Below are 25,358 nucleotides of genomic sequence, written 5' to 3' on the forward strand. Positions count from 1 at the left end.
CAGAGGGTGAGCTTTCAGTTCCTAGTGTCCACAGGGGATGTGACCTCCCCTGGCCTCCAAGGGCTCCTGTTAACATTTGATATATATAAAACTCACATAAGCATACACATATAAAAATTTAAAAAAGAAAAGGCATGTGCCTTTAATCTGAACACTTGAGAGGCGTGGGCAGGTAGATCTTTGTGAGTTCAAGGACAATATGGTTTACTTATCAAGTTCCAGGCCAGCAAAGGCTATGTAATGAGACCCTGTCTCAAAAAAACCAAAAGATCCAGTGTCCATGAAAACTATAATATCTGAATTTTGATGTCAATCTTTGCTATTCTGAAATAGCAATTGGATCTCCTGAACAAAACTCAGGATACACACTATAACTGTGATTTAAAATTATATTATAAACTGGATTATACTGTGAGGAGATCAGTCTGTTTAGCATGTCAGCTTACTTCTGTGGATGTATAGCCTTCCTTAATGCACACCTGAGTTGATCAACTTTTCATGGGACATTTAAAATATTTTTCTTCATTTTTAAGATTATAATATGATTACATCATTTCTCTCTTCCCTTTCCTTCTTCCACATCCTCCATATACCCCAAATAATTATACTATTTCTCCCTTCCCTTTCCTACCCTCAAACTCTCCCATATGCCCTTCCTTGCCCACTTTCAAACTCACAGCCTCTTTTCTCATTAATTCTTGTTGCATATATATATATATATATATATATATAAATTATATTCCTGATACATATTCCATATATACACACATATACACACACAAATATATTACACACACTATATTCCTAATATAGCCTGCTCAGTCTGTATGTTTTCAGGGCTGACCATCGGTACTGGACAACCAACTGTTGTGTTCTTCCCTGGAGAAGACTATTCTCCCACTCTCAGCAGTCCTTAGCATTTCAACAGCATATAGTATTTCCAGAGTGCTCCACCACAGGAGTACTACAAGGCATTCTTCTGTTTACCATACAAAGAGAACTTCCTGATTCAGAAATGACTTTTCTAGGGACATGGATTTTTTTACTTGGATGTAGTTTCAGGGTGGCAGAACTGTGTTGAATGGCAGTGTTCTCTGGACAGATCAAATGTGTGTAGGCTCACTCTTACCTGCTTAAACAGTTGAAGGTTAACTGCAGTTTCCAGGAACTGTTTCATCACACTAGAGCGGTGCTTTACAAAGCTCTCCTCACAGAAGGTGATGGGCTCACCCTAGACAGAAATAAAGATTTTTGGGACATCAATAAAAGGTCAGTCACAGAGAACTAGTCTTTTTAGGAAATACATTGAGGGTCACAGGGGGATATGTGATACAAAACTAACAAACCAATCCCACATTGTGGCCCAGGCTAGTAGAAATAGCCCTGTACTGAAAATCCTGTACAACAGGCCCCGAAGCTCTTAAAACTGCTCAATTTCAGTCCCTCAGAAAGGAGTAAGTCCCCTAAATGCAAATATTTGACACTGTTAGATTGAATTTTAAGTGTAAAATGTCATGTATACTTGAAAAAGTCTACAAATCCCTTTTGTTGATGATTGGACAACATTCTTTTTTTCAAGTCTGATTTCCTCTTTTTGTGGTTGTTATGCATGAGCGTTTTGGTTGCATGTATGCATGCTTGATGCCTTTGGAAGTCAGAAGAGGCCATCAGATTTCCTGGATCTGGAATTACAAATGGTTGTGAGACATCATGTGGGTGCTGGGAATTGAAAACAGGTTCTCTCCAAGAAAAGTCAGTGCTCTTGACCACTGAGTCATTTCTCCAGCCCAACAACATTCTTGCTGTAAAGGCTGCTGCCTGATTTTGCCACTTACATTACTCAGGATCTTTGGTTTTCAAATAATGGAAGTTTTTATAATCACCTTCTCTTAATGACTACAAATATAATTCTGACTCAATTTTCTGGAGTAAGTTCCACTTGGTGATGGTCTTTGTGCTAAGCAAACGTATTTTTGAAGTGTCTGATGGGTACTCTACAAGATGTTGCTTCTCTCCATCAACAAGGGCGTACACTTCACACCCTACAGACTGCATTTGCTCCAGTTACTCTCATATGGCTGCAGAGTCATCATTGCTGGCTGATTCCTCCCAATGCCAATCTCCCAACACTTCAACAGTTCACTGCCCTAACTGATACACACACACACACACACACACACACACACACACACACACACACACGTGATGATATTTCATGATCAAAATGAAAGTGGAGACTAATGGCAATTCATTCGCTAGAATTTTGTTATGTTGCAGTAAAGAGTTAAAAAGCATGCTAGAATTCTGAAAAGCTGTCAATTATAACCTAATTGTCAAAGAGACTCAGAGCTCTGATTTATAGGAATCTATAAGTAAAATGCTAGAATTTGGCTCTGGCATGGACAAAAGTGTGAGTCCCTTCACATTAACCTTGAACTGAATGGCATGAAAACAGGAACTCGGCTTGGGATCTTTTTGTAAAATTATACTTGTGTGTTCTATGTGTGTATCTGTGATGTAAGAGATAGATGCTAGGCTGTCAGGTGTCTTCATCTATTGCTTTTTATCTTGTTTGTGAGACAGAATCTCTCACTGAATCTGTAGCTGACTAATCTCCATGCTCCTCAACCCCTGCACCCCAAGTTAGGATGGCAGATGCAGCACACCCAGTTTTTGAATGAATGCTGAGGATCTGAACTCAGGTCCTGATGCTTGAGCAAAAAGTACTTTACCCTCAAGCCATTGTCAACCAAGTGTGCTTGCCTTGTCAGAGGCCAGAAGTAACAGGAATAATCAATGATAGCCTGGAACCTTCAAAATGATGAGCCAAATTACAACATTCTGACTTTAACATTCCTTTATTTTATGTGTGCAGATGTATGCCTGCATGTATGTATGTCTGCTATGTGAGTGGGGCCTGCTGAGAGAAAAAGAATGCATCAGAGGCCCTGGAGCTGGAGGTGCAGATGGTTGTGATCCACCATGTGGGTATCTGGAACCAAACCCTGGTCCTCTCGAAGGAGGATGAATTCAATGCAATGGATTGACTTGCAGGGTAGAGGAAATTTTAAGACAGTATAGAATAAAGGATGTAGCAAGCTTACTGTTCAGTGCTTTTAGCTAGGTTATTACAGAAAATTCTGAGCATAACACAGAGCATAAAATGTAAACAACATGTAACCTGCCAAGGATGTAAATCCGTTGGTAGAACACTTGCCTAGCATGCATTGAAGCCCTAGGTTGGAACCTTCTAGCACCACATAAACTGAGTGTGGTGGTGTACCCCTATAATCTCATCATGTGAGAGGAGGATGCCAGAGGATCAGAAGTTCAGAGTGGTGGAAGGCACAAACGCTCTTGTGCTCACAGATAAGTACACAGGGATGTTGTGGTGGTTTGAATAGGTATGGCCCCCACAGACTCATGTGTTTGAATGCTTGGTCCATAGGAACTGGTACTACTAGGAGGTGTGGCTTTGTTGGAGTGGATGTGACCTCGCTGGAGTATGGGTGACCTTGGAGGAAGTGTGTCACTGTGGAGGCAGGCTTTGAGGTCTCATATATGCTCAAGCCATGCCCAGTGAGACAGTTTTTCCTTCTGCTGCCTGCAGATCAATATGTCCGACTCTTAGCTCTTTCTCCAGCACCATGTCTGCCTGCATGCCACCATGTCCTGCCATGACGATAATGGACTGAACCTCAGAAATTGTAAGCCAGCCTCAATTAAATGTCATGGTGTCTCTTTACAGCAATAGAAGCCCTAACTAAGACAGATGTTTCTTCAAAGAGAGAGGTGTATAAGCTGTTTTCCTGCAGAAGTCTAGGGCCAGAAGTGGTTAACAGCCTGGTGACCATTGCACTGTGTGGCCGAGCCCAGACTCTTCCCCAGGTGTTTACCATGAGCTTCTTTTTCTCAATCTATAGAACCTATCTTTATGGAAGATGTCACATGTACTTTACAAAGAGTTTCAATGTAGTCAAATCTTCAGCTTTGGTGCACATGGGATTGAGTTAATTATTACCAGGAAACTTTTCACTAAATTGTGTTTTGCTTAAAAATGCCTAAATAAATGACTCAGGGTCAGACTCCCGAAGTCTGAACCAATACTAGCTACCGAGTCAGGATGAACCAAGCTGCTTTCTTGCCTCCTGAAGATCATTACTGTGCTGGCTGTGGTGGTTACAAAGACACACACACCATCCCTCCCCCCACTCCCACTGCATGGTATCATCTTTGGCTGTATATTGGTTTTTGAGGCCAGCCTGGGCTGAGGAGCCTGTCCTAAGAGGAGATGAAAGGAGGGGAGGGGAGGAGAGGAGAGGGCAGGGGAGGGGAAGGCAAAGGAGGTAAGGTGTGAGATCAAGATAACTGCATGCGCTGCACAGGGACCTTGAGAACAAGACTTCACCCATCAAAGGATTCAAACTCATTTCACAAACTTTCATTTAAAAGGAGAGTGTCTGAAAATGAATGCCCAAGAACAGAATGTTCCTACAGGGCATCTTGCTTAGAGCTACCTAGATGATTGTTTTGCCAGGTTCAGTCAGACGGGCCCTCGGTGATTACTATACCAACAGTTCACAGGGCCCCAGATATATCTTATGCTGGTAGGAGAACTGCTGTCAACCCCAAGATGCTGATTATAAAGACATGAGAAATGTAAAAATTATGGGGATGGAGGTTTGCACCAATCAGTGCAAGAAAACAATCGGTAAAGACAGACAACTTGTAGCAGAGTTAGATTCACTGTAGCCTAGGACACAATGGAGTCTAGGGTGTAGACTAGAGGATTTCTCCTAGAGAGCTACAGGCACCCATATGAGAGAACCTATACGTGTTATAGGTGATACACACACAGAGATGGGCCTACCTAAGCCACTGGAGCCCAGGTAATGTCAGCACTAGCCCACACATGCCAGACATAGAGCTTCAGGTTTAGTGGTCACCTTGCTGGATTCTGGATTTCTTTGATCCAGAATTTCCTACAATCATTCTTCCATTTTGGAATGGGAACTTTTTTTTTTCTGTTTAGTTGTATACTGGAAATGTACAGCTTGGTTTTTCTTTTACAGTGGTTCATATCTAACAGTTTAGAGACTTTCGGATTTGGGCTTTTGAACAGTCCTCAGACTGGTAAGACCATAAGAACTCTGAAGTAATATGAATTGTTTGGTACATTATCATACAGCTGTGAACCCTGGGGGCTACAGGCAACATGATATAGTCTAACCGATCCCTACAGGCTCATTTGTTTGAGTACTTGATCCTCAGCTGGGGTAGGGGGGGACCTTAGAAGGTTATGGAATCTTTGGGATCTGAGACCCAACTAGCAGAAATGGCCAGCTTTGTGGGTTTTATTTGCTTTTGAGTGAAGTCCAGCTCATTCCTCATGTACCAGATGTAAGGAGCCTCTGCTACATGTACCCTTGTCATGAATTTCACCACTTACTTCCCGCCATGCCTCTCAGTGCTAAATAAATCTTTCTTTGATAAGTTGCTTCTACTCTATCACAGAAGAACAATATCTAACATCCTGTGCAAACAGCCCAAGAAGTAGAACTATTTTTGTCTCAAAAAGAAAACCAAAGCACTAAGAGTTCAACTTGCATGAAATCATAAAGCACCTCAGTTCAGGATTCAAGCATAGATCGTATGGTTCCCAGGTATTATGCACTTAACAATTTTCTTTAAGCCATACAGCATAGAAGTTCTAAGTCATATATTTGCATTCTTAAAAATTAGCTAACTTATTGCTGGCTAAAATAAAAGAAAAAAAACCTACCTGCTACTCTGTGTAAATCTCTTTACTATAACTATATTTAGTTCTATATCTTTCTCTGTAAGGAAGAGCAAGAACAATTAATTTTTCAATTATACAAGCATGCAATTTACAAAACATAAGCTGGGGACCATAAGAAAATTAGAATTGCTTCTCAGACATCTTAAATTTTAAAATGTGTTACATTTTAGAAATGCTTGCATATAAATTTAATATTTATATAGTAATACATAAATAACCCTGCTGGAAATTCCTTCAAAATCCACCTCCAAGGAGTGCCAAAATACTACCTCTACCTCTCTAACATCTTTCAGATTTGGGCCTCTGGTCAACCTTGATGCTATTCACTGGAGTGCTTTCTTCTTTTTTCAATTAGGATATAAGAGTCATACATATCTCTATTATCATTCAATTCTGACCTAACATGACATTGCCATCTGTGATGATTTGGAAGGAAATAGCCCCCAAAGGGAGTGGCACTATTAGGAGATGAGGCCTTGTTAAAGGAAGTATGTCACTGTTGGGGGGGGCTTTGAGGTCTCTTTTGCTCAATCTTCCTTCAGTGTGACTGTCAGTCAACTTCCTCTTGCCTGCAAGATGTAGGACTCTCAGCGACTAGCACCACATCTGCCTGTACTGACAATAATGGACTGAACCTCTGAAACCGTAAGTGAGCCACCCCCAATTAAAAGTTTTCTTTATAAGAGTTGCTGTGGTCGCCGGGCGGTGGTGGCGCACGCCTTTAATCCCAGCACTCGGGAGGCAGAGGCAGGTGGATCTCTGTGAGTTCGAGGCCAGCCTGGTCTACAGAGCGAGATCCAGGAAAAGGCACAAAGCTACACAGAGAAACCCTGTCTCAAAAAACCAAAAAAAAAAAAAAAAAAAGAGTTGCTGTGGTCATGTGTCTCTTCAAAGCAATGAAAACCATAACTATGACACCATCAAAAGTTTACTTTCTGTGGACAGGAAAGATGGCTCAGCAGTTAAGAGCATTCCATTACCAGCACCCACATGGTGGCTCTCAACCAATCTTAACTCTAATTCCAGGATATTTGGTGCAGATATCAGGCATGTACATGGTATACATACATGCAAAACCATTCATACACATATTTAAAATAAATTTTAAAAATTAAGAAAACTTTCTAATGCCATGCTCCTTGTTTCTGTAGTATAAAAATAAGTTAAACATTGAGCATTAACTATATGATAAAGATGAAACACTACAGACTGATACAAAAAAAAACCCAACGCAACTGCTATTTACCAATTCTGTATGAATCTTAAAGTCTTGGTTTTTATCTTTTTTGAGGACATGGTGAACAATATTGATCATTTCCCTAGAAAAATATACACACTCAACTGGTGCCTTGTCAAGGTTTGTCTTAGTTTCATAAAATTCATAAGCATGAATTATATGTTTATTATTCCCAGACATAATTTCCCAAATAGTAAAAACTACAACCTCAGCCTCCATCACTATCAGATCCTCAACAGACAGAGTTATATTCTATTTTTGTTGAGAAATATTAGAGACGGCCTATTAGAGCAGTGTTCCACTTACAATTGCTGAAGTTTTAGTTTTATTCACATATCTCAAACAGAGTGAGAAGTACATTCTTTACAATTATGTGTTATACCACTTAGTTCTACTTTAGATGACAATATGGAATAAAACCCCCACATGATAGATAAATCAAATAATATTTCCAGTATAATAAATTCCATCCTGCTGCTTAGAATATTGAGACAAAGCAATCACAGAAACTGTATTTTTGTGCTCATAATAAAATCCAAAGCACTTATGCACTGAGACTATATACCTCACTGCACCCATTACATAAATCATCACTGTCACATGGTACCTGACTGAAAGGACTTAACAGAAGAGGGGCTTATCACCATGATGAGGGAGGTGTGGCGGCGAGGTCGCTGACAACAGTGTGATCACAGACAAGAGGGAAAGCCTCAAAGGAAATGGTCTCTTCAAGCTACAATGGCTCAGATGCACATATGAACTCAGAGACTGTGGCAGCACACACAGGGCCCACAGAGGTTCAAGCTAGACGGGGCTCCAGCACTGAAAGAGAGATGGTAACATGGGCTCCTGCCCTCAACTGAAAGCTATTTGCAATTAATATACACGTGCAAAGGAAAATTTAGTTTTCATCAATGGAGTCTCTCTGGGTAGATCGACCACACCTTAGAGTATGCTCTGTGCCCAGCAGTAGATGGTCAACACAAAATGAACTCAATGGTTGTAGACTTGTTTGTCTTACAGCACAGTGCTATGTTTTGGAGCTTGGTTTTGTTGTTTGTTTGTTTCTTATTAGTCATTTGCTTATATATTATGGTTTCCAATTTTGTGTTTTGTGGGGGTTTTGTTTGTGAATTTCTTGTGAGTTGTTTGTTCACTTTTGTTTGCCTGTTCCTTAAAGACAAAGAAGGGCATGGAATTGGGTAGGTGGGGAGATCTGAGAGGACCTGGAGGAGGGGAAAGTATGATCAGAATATACTGTATAAGTTTTTTTTTCATTAACAGAGAGGGGGGGGTCGGGGTAGGGGGAGAGAAAGCAGGCCAGAAACTAACCATGCCTACAACTCACGATATCTATCCAAAGAATCTGCTTCCTTTAGTTTGGTTCCCTCTCCCTAACATTTCCATAGTCTTATAATTAGTTTCACAATACAACACCATAAGCTGTAGAGCAGGTGGTAAAACAGCCTGCGGGTGATATTTAAGGTTCAAACAGCAATAATCTAGTCTACAGTCTACCCCTCATAGGTTCATGGCATCTCATAATGCAAGTTGAAGTCAATCCAACTTCAAAGTTCTCCTTTTTGCTAGTTTCAACATTGTTCAAAAGATGTCTTTTCTGTCTGAAGGCAATTTAACTGTAAGTCCAATAAAGTATGTGAAACATACAACTGTATACAGCAAACATTTGTATTCCAAAAGGGAGGGAGAACATCATTTCAAAAGGACACATTCAAGTTCTCAGGTCATGAGCAAAATAAAGTCAGATTCTTTGTCAGAATATAACATGAATGGCCTATAGCGCAATTTTCAATAAAGTCCGCTTTTCCCTTTGAAATGTCAAAAGCCTGGCCTTCACTATATGTATTTCTGTCAGTGTTCTGGTCTCCTGAACTCCCACTAGAATGAGTCATTAAACTTTGTCTACAGTACCAGAGAGGACTTCTCTACCTCACATCTCCAAATCTGTACTCATGCTGACCAAAAAGCACTCCTGAAGGTCAGAATGGACATGGTCAGGTACATCTTAGCAATGACCCCACTTCATGGTCCTAGTTATCTGTGCTGGTGACACCCACATGACAAAAGCTTTCTCTTATAAAAGACTGACCATAAAACTAGAAAAGACAGTCAAACTAGATATGCAAACATCTAAGTGTGAATAGAGAAAACATGAAAATTAAAAAAAAAACTTCTACAGACAAAAAAAATTAAAGAAACACAAAAAATAAGAAATTATGACACCCCCAATAGGATATAATAATTCTCTGGAAATAGGTGAAAAATGTGAAGGAAACATACAAAATGCCTGAAAAACAATTCAAAAGAAGCACCTCAAGGAGAAGACATATAAATATGAAACAAAATAAAATATGAAATAATGGGATCAAATATTTATGTAACAGAAAGTTAAAAAGAGATTCAAAAAATCACAAGGAGTCATAGAAATATTAGAGCTAAAAGTATCACTTAATGAAGTTTTAAAAAACAAAACAGTTCAAGCAGAAAGAAGGAATTATAAATCTGAGAACAGGTACTTTGAAATAAGTCAGATAAAAAGTAAGGGAATTAAGTTGAAGAAAGAAAGGCTGGAAGAAACACGGGACACTATTAACCAAGTAAATATCTCACAAGAGCTCTAGTCAGAATTAAATATACAAAAACACTGAAAACCTAATTAATGAAATAACAGACTCGAAAAGCACATGTTCTGAAAGACATAAGCACATCCAAATACAGGAAACCCACATGACGAGGGCAAAAAGGAGACGAGGACGACAAGAACTCAAAGATGCATTAGTATCGCCATCAAAAATCAGTAATGAAGGTAGAATTATGAAATCAAGAGAAAATTAACAATATATGTAGATTCATTAGACTAACATCAGATTTATCACATTCTGGCTGCAGGAGAACTGTATGGCACACAGCATGTGCTAAACAACAACAACAACAACAACAACAACAACAACAACACACACACACACACACACACACACACACACACACACACACACACACAAAATTACCAACCCAGAATACTGTAGCACTTTCCTTATATATAAACGAAAACCAAAGCCTTTCTTATTTGTCCAAGTAATTACTCTTTTATTGAGAAGTCCATCCACACATTATAATATGCTTTGATCAAATCTGCCCCTACTTCCTCTCCTCAAATTCTCTCCATCCCAGCCCTGCAACGTTTCCACCCAAATTCATATGTCCACTCTCTCTCTCATGTGTGTTCTCTCTCTCTCCCTCCCTCCCTCCTTCCCACTCCCTCTTTCTTTCTCATCCACTGAGTTGACTTGGTGCTCCAGTATGCCTGTGAGTGCCCACCCATCTATTACAGTATGAGTAGTGTCTGCCCTGCCCCCATCTCTAACACACCAAGTCCTCTTGTTGCTGCCAGGGTGAGCACAGTTGCAGGTCCATCTATTGTATCACAAGCAGTCTTTGCCCTCCTTCCTTCCCTCCCTACAACCCACTGAGTCCACTTAGTGCTGCCAGTGTGTGCATGGACAGATGCAGGTCTGCCTATTGTAGAACATACATTCTATAATGTATATTCTGTATGCAATATATACAGTCTCTCAGAGGTGTTACCCCTGAAAAAAAATTATTTTCCCTCTCCTGGAAGCCATCAAGCATCAATGGGTTCTCAGCTCCTGGTGGGATTTCATGAGACTTTCTCCAATCATGCTGCTATGTTCGCTGGCTTAATCATGTGCAAGTATTATGAGTACAGTCATATTGTGACTTCATATGTACACTCACATCACAGTAGATCAGCAAGAAGAGAAACAAGCAGGAACGTTAGTGCTCAGTTGGCTTTATCCTTTTTCTTTAGGCCTGGACCCCAGTCCACCAGATGGTGCTAACCAGTTTCAGGATGGGTCTTCCCCTTCAGTTAAACTCTTCAGGAAAAGCTCCCACAAACACACCAAAAAGTATGACTCACTAGCTGTTTCTAATTTGATCAAGTTGACAAAATCCACTATCCTATAAATAAGCATTTCTAAACCTTTAGAGACAGTGTCTGATGGGTGATGTTCTGTATGCTGTGAATATGTGTTGCTCTGATTGGTTGATAAATAAAACTATTTGGCCAATGGTGAGGCAAAATAAGGTTAGGTGGGACATTCCAACTAGAGAGAGAGGAAGGAGAAAGGCAGAGCAGAGGAGACACTGCTAGCCGCCACCATAAGAAAGATGTAAAGCCACAAGCCACGTGGCAAAGTGTAGATTTATAGAAATGGGTTAATTTAAGATGTAAGAGCTAGCTAGCAATAAGTCTGCCATGGCCATAGTTTAAAAATAATATAAGCCTGTGTGTGTTTATTTGGGTCTGAGCAGCTGAGGACTGGGCAGGACACAGGAAAACTTCCAACTACAAGTGTTTTGCTATGTGGTCCCGGCTACTGGCCTCTAGAACTCTGTGTAGACCAGGCTAGCCTCAAACTAGTGGTGATCCTCCTGCCTCAGTCTCTCTAGGGCTGTGATTACAGGAGTGTACAACCCTACCTGGCTTCAATCACAGAACTTTTAAAAAGCAACGTCTTTTTAAAAGAACTCATAATCATTCAAAGTGTCAGAGGGTTCTTCCTTTCCAACTTTTTCTATTAGACAGAGGACACCAAATATATTTATGAAAAGAGATAAGATCATGAAGTAATTACAACTTCTATGCTTGGTCCTTCTTTATTTTATATCTAACAAAGTATTTCAAAAATATAGATCAAATATATAAATGATTAAATAAGTCCTAAAATAAAAATAAGCAAGCAAACACTTTTAATGATTTATGTACTAGATAACATTTAAAGATAATATCTATGGTGGTTTGAATGTGAATGGCCCCAGAGGCTCATATATGAATACTTGTTCCCCTGTTGGTGGGAACTGTTTGGGAAAGATTGGAATGTTATGGTCTTGTTGGAAGAGAGTTTAGAGGTTTCAAAAGAGTCATGTAATCCCAGTGTACTTTCTCTCCCTCCCTTCCTCTCTCCTTCTCTCTCCTCTCCCCCTCCTCTCTCTGCCTTGTGGTTGTGGATCAAGATGGGATCTCATCTATTCCTTCACTCCACCATCATATACTCTAACCCTCTGAAACTGTAAACAAAATTAAATGATTTCTTTTATAACTTGTCTTGGTCATGGCATTTTTGTCATAGCAACAGAACAGTAACTAAGACAGAAGTGGGTACCAGGGAGTGGGCTATTGCTATAACAGACCTGACAATGCTGGTTTTGGAGTAAGGTGGGAAGACTACGGGACTTGCACTAGGAAAGTGGTTGAATACTATAAGAATGGCTTAACAGGTCGTCCTAGTAGGTGCTGGGAAGACAATAACACTGAAGCAATGTGAACTACAGAGGCTCAGCTCAAGAAGTTTCGGAGGGGAACACCATTAGCAACTAGGCTAGAAACTATTCTTGTGATATTTTGGCAAAGAATGTGGCTGCTTTCTGCCCTTGTCGTAAGAATTTACCTGTGACTAAATTGAAAAGTAATGAACTAATTTCCTTGGTAGAGGTGATTTCAAGGCAGCCTAACATTGACTCATCTTGATCCACAACATAAGGAAGATAGGGAGGGGGGGAGGGAGGGAGGGCGAGCACACATGGAGAATTTCATGAATCTTGAAATCTCAAAGCCTACCTTAGTGACAGTTACTAATAATCACACTTATGCAGGTCTACAATGAAAAAGAGCAAATGGAGCAAAAAGAAATAGAAAATATACTGCTTAAAGAGAAAAAGAGCACTAGGAAATTAATGTTGGAGCCAAAGCTTGTGCTGAAAAGATTGAAATACCGAAGACAGGTCTGATCTGAAACGGAATAAAGGCAGTGGTAAACTCAGGGCAAGACTCCACCCACCCAGCTAAGTTTCCAACTTGTGAAAAGAAAAGGAAGGAATTTTCTGCTCCTATAAAGAAGCAAACAAACAAAAAAATCAAAGCTGTTATGGATATGACTCAAGGTGCCAGGGTTCACCTCAAGTTGGTAGTCATACTTGGCAGTATCCACCACGTGGTTCTGGCTTCAGAATCATGAAAGATACAAGAATAAAGGGGTTATGGAATCTTCCTCCACAGTTAAGAGCCACTGAGGCCAGACACATGACAGAGTAGTCCCTGAACAGAGGCCCTAAGAGGCCTTTGCATGAAGCTATGAGAGTTCTGGTTTGCAGTAGAGACCCCAAGATATTACAGGTGCTAGTACCATGGGGTATCTGTCAAGGAGAGCAGCATACAGGAAGTGGAACCAGTGCAAGAGAGAAACGTATGTTGCAGGCAGCAAAGCTGGAAGAGTGGAGCCACCTAGTCCTTTGACATCAGGCACGGAATTACAAGATTTGGAGTTTGTATTGCTGGGTTTCAGTCTTACACTGGTTCAGTATTTCCTTACTGTGTCCAAATCCCTTCCTTTTGGAAAGGTAAAGTGTATTCTGTGCCATTCTATGTTGGAAGTATGTAATATAATTTTTTGTTTTATGGTGGGGTAAAGTTAAGAGACTGCCTTGAGTCTCAGAAGAGACTTTGAACTTTAAACTGTGTTGAGTCTGTGAAAAACTATGGGAATTTTTGAAGTTGGACTAAATGCATTTTGTATTAAGATGTGGCCATAAACCTATAAGGGCCAGAGAATGGAATGTGGTGATCTAAATGAGAATAGCCCCAAAGGCTCCCATATTTGAATATTTTATCCCAAGTTGGTAAAACTGTTTGGGAAGGATTAGGAGGTGTGGCCTTGATGGAGAAGGTATGTCATTGGAGTAGTGCTCTGAGATTTCAAAAGACTAACTGATCTCTCTCAGCCTCATTGTTGTGGATCACAATGTGTGCTCTCAGCTGATCCTTAGCTCTACTATCATGGACTCTAACCCTCTGAAACCATAAGCCAAATTAAATGCTTTCTTTTATAGCCTTTGTCTTTGTTTTGTTACAGCAATAGAAAGTAACTAAGAATATATCTAATAATGTATTTTATTCATAATAAGAAAATGAAATTCTTTTTCTTAATAACCGTGATTCCTTAAAATAGTAAAAGTTGTTCCTCATGAAGAGAAAACAAAGGAAACGTATATAAATATGATGATCAGTTAAAAGTTAATTTTTCAATAACAATACTGTTTCCCAGGTCCCAAAATTTATCGAAGTAGAAAAACCAAAGGAAGAAATAAATATCAAGGGAAAATTTACAAATAAGATAAATAAATTCACAATCAGATAGGACTGGTTAACAGGACAGATATATATGATAAATTAATATATTCCAACAGGCACTGGAAATACAGCTTTGAGGAGCTTGGATTCTGAACCACAGAAATCTTTTTACCCTACATGGTCAAAGAAATTCTAGTGGGTAAATATTGAGCTCTACATCAAAGGCAATTCATGTTAGTATTGGGGCACAATATGTTATCCAGCACACAACACACTGAGAACCTGAATCATTTAAGAACATAAACCTTTACTTCAACTTTTCATTTCTTCACATTTGAAGTCTTCTATAAATTTTAAGGGAAAAGTCAAGATTTAGTTTATAAAAATGAGTGCTTAAATGTAGCAAAAAATAAAATCAAGCAAAATGGTATGTTCAAGTTATCTTCTTTACTTCCTTACTATTTTAAAATATTGATTTCAATAAATTAAATCTCTAAATAAAAAATGATTTTGTTTTTCAAGCTCACTTTCTTTGAGTTAAATAATTTGAATGATAATGTACTTAACTGTATTTAGATGATTGTTTCCATTCTTTCAAAGAATGAGATTCTTATAATAATTTTTAAGACTCTCCACATAAACTATGGATATGAGGTACAATATTTTAAATTCTATAATGCCTTCAAGTGTATATGTTTCAGAAAGATTAGTATGTGCTCTAGGGTTGGGATAAGTGTCTCCCTAAGGCCTGTATGTTAAAGGCATAGACTTTTAGTCCATGAAGAAGATGGAAGACTGTGAAGGACATGGAAGCCTAGAAGAAGGTTTCCTGAATTGGGACATAGAGATCCCATCCCCTTCTTCTTTTCCTTTTCTTCATGCCCTAGTCATTATGTGTGGAGTTTTACTCCCCAACTGGGTCCCTGTCATCTGGTACTGCCACACCAGATCCCCAGAAGCAATGGACCACCCTCTACCGTAGTCTTCCCACAGACTTTCCTTTTCAGAATTGGTTTTGGTCAAGTATTTTGTTACAGTGAAGCAAAGCTGGCAAGTCGAGCACAAGAACTAGATGTATGTATGTATCTAGAGACAGGAGGCAGATATGTTTATCTACTTAGAAACTTCTCCCAATACTTCCCATATCCGTGAAATGCATGAAGGCTACATGGTAGGTACTACTAAGTCAGAAGACAGGTGAGAAAGCATATTAAACATCTTCATTTATTATTGCTCATAATGTTCAAGAGGTTTGCACATCAATTGTGGAAGACAGGCCAGGATAGTATAAAAAAAAATCTCACTTTCCAAATATTCTACAGACTAAGGGTTAAAGGTAGCCTAACAATGGAACCCTATCAATGGCAGGCCTCTGTGTTACTTCTTATTAACCCAATGTGTTTAATCCTTAAAATGTATACATCTGGGCCAGAGATAGATGCTTGCTACAAACCCCAAGAACCTGAGGACAAACCTTCAGGACTCACATACTGGAAGGAAAGAAATGACCCCCTGAAGGTGTCCTCCGACTTCTACAAGCATGTTGTGGCACATGCTTGCCTACACACACAAATTACAAATGTAAAAATACATTATAAGCTTAAGAATCTGGTCAGAGAATGGTCTTGTAGAAATTTTTTGTAAAGCTTGACTAACAGCTTTTAATGAACACTGAAAAAACAAATGTACTTGACTGATACCATTTTGGACCAGCTAAATTCTTAGAGATAATTTAACAATCCTTTTAGGGAATTAGAATAAATGGCAAGATGAGACAAGATATGCTAAATAAGCAAGCACAATTCAGAAAGTGTTATGAACTAGGAAGACAATAAATATCCAAATATCGCCAAGTTAATTGTAAAGTGCTAATTTTCTTATTTCCACTTTGTACCTGCCCTATCTAAGCTATTAATTTAAGTTCTACTGCCCTGGTGAGTTTCTTGGTGATCGTAAGATCAGGTAAGTGATTTTAAGTGCTTAAACATAATTTATCAATTCACTCAAAAGTAAGTATACCACTTCTAGAACTTTAAATGGTTTTAAATAGATGTTTGACAGGCCAAAGATCATGGGGACTATTAGGTAACAGTAATGAAAAAGGCTAAAACAGAAGTTGATGAATTGGGCAAGAATAAGCTCTGAGGCACACTGTGTTGAGTTTTAAAAGACAACCAGAACACTTCCTACAGCGTAATATTAAGATGTTTCCTCTGCCTTGCCTCAATCAAAGGGTCATTGAAAAGCAGTTAGGACACTGATGAAATGAATGCTTACTGGCTTGTATCTCAGAGCATCCCTGTAGGATCCAAACAAAGCCGCCTGTGCCCTCAGAAAGGCCCGAGCCACTCCATCTCCCGTAGCCGTGGACTGCTTCTTCAGCTTATTTTTCAAGGCCGAGACCTGCATGGCAGAGAGGAACAGTTAAATTAACACCTCAGAAATTGGTACAGTGAGGTACGAACCCAATCAGCAGGCAAAGCGCAATGTCTGCAGGTCAGCCAAAATCCATCCTCCTCCCTGAGAGCTTATCTTTTTAGCTGTACTGAGCACCTGCTGCTCTGCTAATTGAAGGAGAGCGGGAGAGGATAGTAATGTGCTAATGCAAATTGGTTTATGCTCTCTTTTTTTTCCCAAGGCCTCTTGACATAAATAAGCTTTAATTATTTACAGTAAAATGCTTGTGAGGCACTTTTCTGCAGATTTTTAGCAATTATAACGTGTGTCTACTTGTTTAGAGATAAAGCTGGTTCAGTAGCCTTCATTTCTGTTGTGCATTGTTATTTGTTAGGAGTCCTTCAAGATCACTTACAATTTCATTTTCTGTTTGGAAGTGTCATTTGCATAAGTAATTTTCTCTTTTTATAATTATCAGAAGAAAAGAGAGAAGAGATAAAATTACAGAGACCATATCATAAATGGAATATTATGTAATGTAAATGTTACACATTGTCTCATTTAAATCTCACCACATTCTCCTAAGAAAAACATTCATATTCTCATTTATGAATGAAAAAAGTTGGAACAAATGATAGAAACCATTTTGCTTTCACTATGTGGCTATTCAGAGGCAAAGTTGTGATAGAAATCCAGTGTCCAGTGTTTCTCATTACCACATGCTGGACTGGAGTTCTATATCACTGCTACACCAATCAGCAATCAGAACAAAATACTAATGTTTGAAAACACAGAAATTTGAAAGGTTTGAAAAGCTGTTAAATAGTTACACTATTTCAAGCCTATTCTAACTTCCAGTGCCATGCACTTTAGAAGTGTAAGAAACTAGTGGACAGACTTGTAAGTGAACTCATACTCAGGCTGTTAACTTTTTTTTACTCATTTCACTAACTACTTTCATTCAAAATAGAAAACCATAGTCTGTACAGTTAAAAACACCAAATTTCATAGACATTCCTTATTGATGTTTTAAATAGAAAAATGTGAAGTTGCATTCTATTTTCTTATGGAAATAAAATCTAATTTAGAGATTAATTTTAACTGGATTGCTCCATCAACACAACAATATATCTATATAAACTATAGATAACAAAATAATGCCATTTATCCTTTACATATGTGCAAAGGGGAATTTTTTATTTCTTTGTTCAAGTAGTCCTAACTACTCTTGTAGATGATGACTGTGATTGAAGTGTAAACCTAATTAACAACTAAACTTTGAATAATGCTAATGAGACATGAACACAGCATCAGAGGAAAGACCAGCTCTACAGGTGATAAACCTTCACAGTAGTGACATTTTCCAGTGTAAAGTCACAGTTACTGTGATCTCATCAAAGAAACAGACCCCCATTGGGTCCAATTATAACTAGAGTTTTCAAAAATTATTGAGTTATGGTATTCATAATCTATGCAGAAAGGCCTTTGTGGTATAGGTCTTCTCCCCATAGCTGTGATCTTTTCAATTTATATCCAATCTCCACAGATTTAGATAAAAGTTTAGAGCCTAATTCATTTAGCCACAAAGTGCTAAACCAGATCCATTTCAAAGAAAGATTTTATTATTAAAATCTAACCTCAGTTTAGGTAATCCACATACTCAAACAATAATGCAATTCAAACTTACTTCAGACTTAATGTCCTTTATTCTGATTGGAAATGTTATTTTCCTACATTTAAAGAAAAATGAGGCAAATACCAAAATATATTTGATTCCTATCCTTCCCATAAAGATTATGATATAAGGAATAGCATCCAATGGTTAAGAATATTATGAAAATTAAATGAATGGGTTTTTTACATCTTTTCAACAGAAAAATGAAACAAAAACAAAAACCTCACTTATTTAAAAAAGCCATGCCTTGTATCTCTGCAAAATAATGTTCTTCAAGTTGTACTTCTCAGTAAAACTGACAATTTCATTCTTCAGGAAATAAGAAAATAGTACTGTTAGGGCAGTCAATACATGCTCATGAAATGGGGAGGTGTCTCACACACACACACACACACACACACACACACACACACACACACACACACACCGGAGCCTCTCCTTCACCATGCCCTGAACTGAACAACTGCTATCCAAGCTATTCAGAGAATTAGTCACAGTGCCAAGCCCTTCCTGAGCAAATGAGGACACAGACTTCATTCTACAGTCAGTCACATGGTGATCATCTAGGAGCTTTTAGTACCCAATATATAAGAAAGAAAAAAGAAAAAGAAAATTTCTGTTCTATAACTATGCTTTCCAAAATGGTAGCCATTAGGGACATTAGCAAATCAATGTCCCTATCCAAGTTCATATCCGTTCAAAATATAAAGCAAGCTGCACATCAACAAGACTCTGCACACAAGGAAACTCACAACAAATTTTATGTTGACTAGATTTTGAAGCATTCTTAAGAGCATAGAGTAAAATAAAATACACCATTAAATCAATTTTGCCTATCCTTTGAATTTATGAATGAGATATAGAGAACTTGTGATGACCTAGATGGCTCTCATTGTGTTTCTCTTGGTTAGTGCTAGTAAGTCCTAACTGACCTCCTAAATATGTGAGACACAAAATTTTCTAGCAAGAAATGTGCTAATTTTTTTTATTTGCTTGTTTCTATATTATTTCAAGTACAACACAAAGATTTTTTTTCTTGGCTTGTTCTAGATTCCCATAACTGTCACTAAACCTGATTTCCAGGGGCTACAAGGGCAGCTGAATTCAAGACTTCTTTGTGTGAATATGGATGCTCAATACTAATCTATCGAAATGAAATTGTTTTTAAAAATCCATCTTAGGAATAAGTGTATTAATCTACTATAACTGACGGTGTCAAACTTGCTGCTTCCACTGACCTTTAGATGGCTGCAGTAAATCAACACTGGCCACCACTGCCTTTAGTGCTAATTAGCTTTTAGCAGTTTTGAATCTATAATCTGACCATGTCTCTTCTGCACCCTCTGCAGTATCTGCTCTGGGAAATAACGTTTTCTACTTTAGTTCCAAGCTTCTACCATCAGCTATGAAATAAATGTACATCCTCTATGGAACTGTAAAACTTATATTAGCATGTAACTATGAATCCAGAAAAGATGTTTAGGACTTTGGTTATGAGGATGTTATCATAAATCCTGTCACACTGAAAAAGCACTAACCACTTTTTCCTTAAGAAAGGAAGCTATATTGAATCTTCACTTGCTAAAGATTATGTCACAGCTCTAATTACACTTCAGTTTTAGACAGTTTCTGCTTGTAAATATATTTTTCCATCTAGTTAGATATACACAGGTCAAAAACAAATCTTCAATGGAAAAAATTTCAGAAATAAACACTTTATTTCTCTTCTCAAATGTTTAAATTCCCTTTGTACAAGGACAGTTTGGGCCTCCACACAGCCATTTACAGCTTTAGAAGCAGAACTTTAGCAATGGGAGTTCACTAAAAAATCAATAATATCAACACCAACTATCCACGTTTTCCATCTTATCAGTGTAGTGACTGTGAATAAAAAGTGGAGTCCACAAGTAAACAGATCAAATGGATACAAAGCGTGCAAGAGTATGTGTGCATCATAATGATGCAAGGAAGTTGGTAAGTCTGTGAGGATGGGCATATCTGTAGGATGTTTTACAGAGAAACAATGAGTTTTTCTCTTCATTTCCACAGCATTATTGTAATAAAGAAAAATAAACCATTTACCTAGATATTCTGATTTTATTTTCAGAATCATGGTTAAGAGTGAGGATAAAAGTGTTGTACCACAACGGTGATCAGCATGGTATGGTGGTCCTAAGGAGCAACGGTGATCAGCATAGTATGGTGGTCCTAAGGAGCAATGGTGATCAGCATGGTATGGTGGTCCTAAGGAGCAATGGTGATCAGCATGGCATGGTGGCCCTAAGGAGCAACGGTGATCAGCATGGCATGGTGGCCCTAAGGAGCAATGGTGATCAGCATGGCATGGTGGCCCTAAGGAGCAATGGTGATCAGCATGGCATGGTGGCCCTAAGGGGGCAATGGTGATCAGCATGGCATGGTGGCTCTAATGAGCAATGGTGATCAGCATGGTATGGTGGCCCTAAGGAGCACAAATGGCATGTTAAGGGATAGTTAAGTCATGGTTATTAAAAACAGTACTTTACTAAAACAGAAGCATACTTAACTACTAAGTATTATTTTAAGTGTTATTTTCACCCCTCAAGAAGGAAACGTCTCTTTGCAACAAATGGAGACCATTACAGAAAACCCAACTAATCCAAATGCAGTTGTAGAGCCCATTCCCAACAGATACATCTACAAGACAACTCTTGAACCTAAGGCTCAGGAACCATTGCATGAGAGAGGACAGAAAGATTGTAAGAGCTAGAGGAACAGGAAGTCTGCTGTAAGACTGTGACTCCTACAAATTTAGAAGTTATAGCCCTAAAGTCTCGCCAACATGAATGCCTAAACATAAGCAGAGTAAGGATAACACCAACAGACATGTTGATGTGAACAGAGGAAATCCCAAGGCCTCAACCCTAGACAAAGAACTCTAGGTAATTAAGAAACGCTGATTGGGAAGAGCATAATTAATTATCCAATATCAACAGGTCATCCCTGGAAACATACAAGTAACACTATGTGGACTAAGTAGGTTATATTTATATATTTAGAAATATATGTACACACATATACATATGGAACAATAATTTTAAAAAGAGGCATACTTAGACTCACTATGTAGGCCATCATTATAGAAAGACATAATGAACTTAGTTATGCTATGAAAGGATTATCTAAGTTTTTGTGCTGATAGACATGGTATTCAAGCTTGGCCAAAATTATGCTCACTTCAGCTTTCTGGTAGTAGAGATAGTTGTATCAGTCCTCTACATCAGTTCTCCCTATCTTTGTTAACGTTAGTCCCAAATTTTGAATAATGCATGGATAACACAGTTTTTTCCCTTGGGAGTTGGTGTAGGACCAGGCAAATGGAATATGAACTGGAGTGTATGTACCTTTCCTAGATTTCTCCTTTCGTAGGAAGCAAAGCAGAGAATGAATAATGGAATAGGTACCTTAACCCTGGAGTTGATGCCATGCCTTAAAGATGGATGTTGCCCACAGTTCTGGACAGCTTTCCTTTAATTATTATACAATAAATAATTTTGAGTATTTTGTAAATATTTTTTCTTAGTTTTGGATACTATAATTACAATATTATGCCCTTTCCTTTCCTCCCTTCAAACCCTCCCATATACTCTTCCTTGCTCTTTCAAATCCATGGCCTGCTTTTCATTAATAGTTGTTACATGCATATATGTATATGTGTATACATATACACTCCTAGAAATAACCTGCTCAGTCTGAATATTGTTACTTATATCTGTACTTTCAGACCTGGCCATTTGGTATTGGATAAAATAAATATTTTGATCAAAATTGCTGAATTCTCTCTTATGGCATTTTAATCTGTACCCTAATTGATTTATCACTTGAAGTAGAAACAAAAAGTGTTATACAAATGAACATACGAGTCCTTTGAAATGAAAACAAAGACTAAGCTCTGGCTTCTGTACTTCCTTATGCTGGTGAAACTGAAATTCAGCACTCAATGAACTGACATATCATAAGGTTCCTGCCAGGCCAAGAGGAAACAATCATATTAATCCAGAGAAGAACAATGAGCTCCTAAAACCCTGTGCATTACTATGAAAGGTAATTCCTGAGGGACCATAGAGGCCAACACTTTATTTTCCCTGTATGTAAGCCTAGAATAGGCCTTATCTCCCTGCCTCAATGAACTAGGACTGTCATGTCAATCTCTTCAAGTGCACCTGTTCCTTTTCTTTATAACATCTGTCTACATTATAATACTAGACGAGTCTTTGTCAAAGAAATGTGTGTCTTTAAACTGAATTCTGTGTTTTCTTACTCACCACTGTATTATCGGCTCTCAGCATAAGTGTAAACAGTACGTGCTTGATAAATACATGCTGAGCCAACAAATGCCTCAAAGAGAACACATGAAGTGAACAAAACAACCTGTACCAGACATGATTTTGCCTTAACTCTAGGTTACTCAAACAGAGCATCGGCAATGAGCGTCAGGATCATAATTCACTTCAAAGTTCAGCAAGTCCTTCTGATACGAGCACAGTTTAGAACAGTTCAGAGGACAATGTGCTCAGTACAACACTGTCCACTGTCGTGAGTATGGGAGAGTCATCAGTATTACATACCACAACACTGTCGTGAGCATGGGAGAGTCCTCAGTATTACATACCACAACACTGTCGTGAGCATGGAGAGTCATCAGTATTACATACCACAGTACTGTCGTGAGCATGGGAGAGTCAAGGCTTTATAGGACCAGAATAAATGGAAGACAACTTTACAGGATGCAAATGAAAGTTTGCCATTTCTTTACCACTCCTCATTAACAGTGAGGAAACAGAAAAGCATGCTGCTAATACGGCACATGGGCAGAGTGCTAGAGACAGAGCTGACATCTTTTAAAATGAAAGGCTAGAGAAAGCCCATGGAACTCATGAGCTCTTACAACCACTAAAAGTAGCAACAGTAAATTAACTTTACAAATGACAAACTAGAGAGATATAAAGAGGAGAGTCTCGAAAGCTTTGGCTAGCTCTTACTCCAGTGAGAGCAAAGATTTTTGAAATATACACAAGCACATCTAAAGTTGGGAGTGTATTTGTTTTTGCCTTTTCTGTTTTTATATTTAAGTCTTATGTACTGAAACTACACAATGAGAAAAGAGTGGGGAATAGGGAAATAGTAAAATCTGTAACATTTTATCTACTAGCAAACAAAAAACTCTTATTTTAGAAATGATCACATCTACGAAACTAATCATTTAAAAAGATGATGAGTTTTCACAGACAATTAGAATGTCATCAAAGTGTGGGCATATATATATATATATATATATATATATATATATATATATATATTTTCTGGTTTTTTTTTTTCCATTATAAGACTCAAACAAAAGTATCCTTATATACTATTCTGGATAAAAACTACACATAGATTTTTAAAAAACAAACATGTGTGTCAAGAAACTGAAACAGTGTAACTGTATTTCTCATCTGCACTCACTCATCCGGTGCTTACTACTTACAAAGCACAACACAGAGGCTGCTGCTAAGGCAGGGGCTTTGACAACGGATGCCAGAATTCTAGCAGCCCAGGATGAGCATGCATATACGTCTTCAAGGACAAACGGAAGCCAGGTGTGTTTCCTCAAGTGTGTGCTCCACATTAAAAGTTCTCCATGCTGTGCTGGAATTTGAAGCATTTGTAATTTGTATTGTCTTTCCAGCAAGGACCACCACAGGCATTTGTTGGAGGCTTCACTGACCATTCAGCACAATCAGGATTACAGCAGAGCTATGACAAACCTGAACTAAAATCATATTCTCGGGGGCCTTATCTTCCTTATAAGACATACTGTGACATTTAACTGGTTAAAGCCTTCATGTTAAATTAGAGGACCTAGTCAATGAATTAAACATTTATTGATAATATTCATGGCCACAAGAGACTAGTTTATATACTTTATAATTTTTAAATTAATTTAAAAATCCTCTAAAATAACCAATGCTTTTCTAAACTGATTCCCAAATAAATAAACTCTCTTAAATGTAGCTACTCAAAAATTTAATTTCAGGTTTGTGTTTTGGAGGCTTTCTCTAGTTCTTTAGGTTCCTCGTGAGTTTTGGTGACTCATGGTAATTTGTGCCTTTCCCTTTTCATATCACAATTAAATCATTAGCAAATTCCTTCAAAGGAGTTTTTAAAACATCAGTGTAACAAATGTGGTAGTTTACATAAAACCATTTATAAGAAATGTCCCCTAATATTTTAGTAATTAAAAGATTTTACACCAAAACCTAGGTATCATATCACAGTGTGCTCCAGTATAATAGCCCCTAGGTTAGCATGGAAAGGTACACAGTAGTAGATGTTTAATAAATGTGAGTTTAATTATATTGATTATTATTACACAGAATAACATTTAAAGGTGGTAGGTACTTTTACAAACTTTCTATCAGAGAAAAGAATTATCTTCCAACAATAGTATCTGCAAGATGAAAATACCTTAAAATCAGTACTGAAAATTTTTAAATCAAATATATCATGTTGCTATTCCTCTAGCAAGACAAGAAGAAAACTGCTTGTGAATGAAACTGTAAATAAGTTACTCATTACTCATAAATGTACATCACATTTACTGTGAGGAACTACAGTCTTCTATTTGGGGCAAAGATACAAAAATCAACCTTATCCACCAAAGCTCTATCTATCAACAATAGACTTCCTGTGCCTCAGTTTTCTTACCTAAAATAAGAACATGTTCTTTAATAAATTAAAAACATCTAAAGATGGTTATGCAAAACTACTTGCTTGTTGCAATGAATATTCTAACACAAACAGCTTTGTCAGATGTCAGTCAACTCTCAGCTGCTTTCATCTATAAGACTTGGTTTATAATTGTTGATCTTAACATTCCCATGAGAGCACACTTCCTAAATCACACTATAATTCTAATTATTAGCCTAATCTTCCAGCAAGTAAATAGGTTATGTTCTTACATTATGAATAGTAACATTTCACAAATTATTGTAAAATATTAATAATGACAAAAATTAAAATGAACAGTAAAAGTAAGAAACACAAAGTTTTAAAT

The 25,358-nt window shown here is 38.0% G+C and overlaps 1 protein-coding gene across 2 annotated transcripts in view; it reads right to left on the reverse strand.

The window, feature by feature from the left end:
* Window positions 1-25,358, reverse strand: part of Dennd1b (DENN domain containing 1B) — a 229,432-nt gene that overhangs the window by 75,614 nt on the left and 128,460 nt on the right. For both annotated transcript variants that reach the window (XM_059281211.1, XM_059281210.1), the window contains 2 exons: window positions 16,486-16,611; window positions 1,130-1,231 (listed from right to left, as the gene is read on the reverse strand). In XM_059281211.1, the coding sequence (XP_059137194.1) occupies window positions 1,130-1,231; window positions 16,486-16,611 (228 nt within the window). The remainder of the gene's footprint in view (window positions 1-1,129; window positions 1,232-16,485; window positions 16,612-25,358) is intronic.

This window comes from Peromyscus eremicus, chromosome 15 (genome assembly GCF_949786415.1).
Source record: "Peromyscus eremicus chromosome 15, PerEre_H2_v1, whole genome shotgun sequence".
In the NCBI taxonomy this organism is placed as follows: Eukaryota; Metazoa; Chordata; class Mammalia; order Rodentia; family Cricetidae; genus Peromyscus; species Peromyscus eremicus.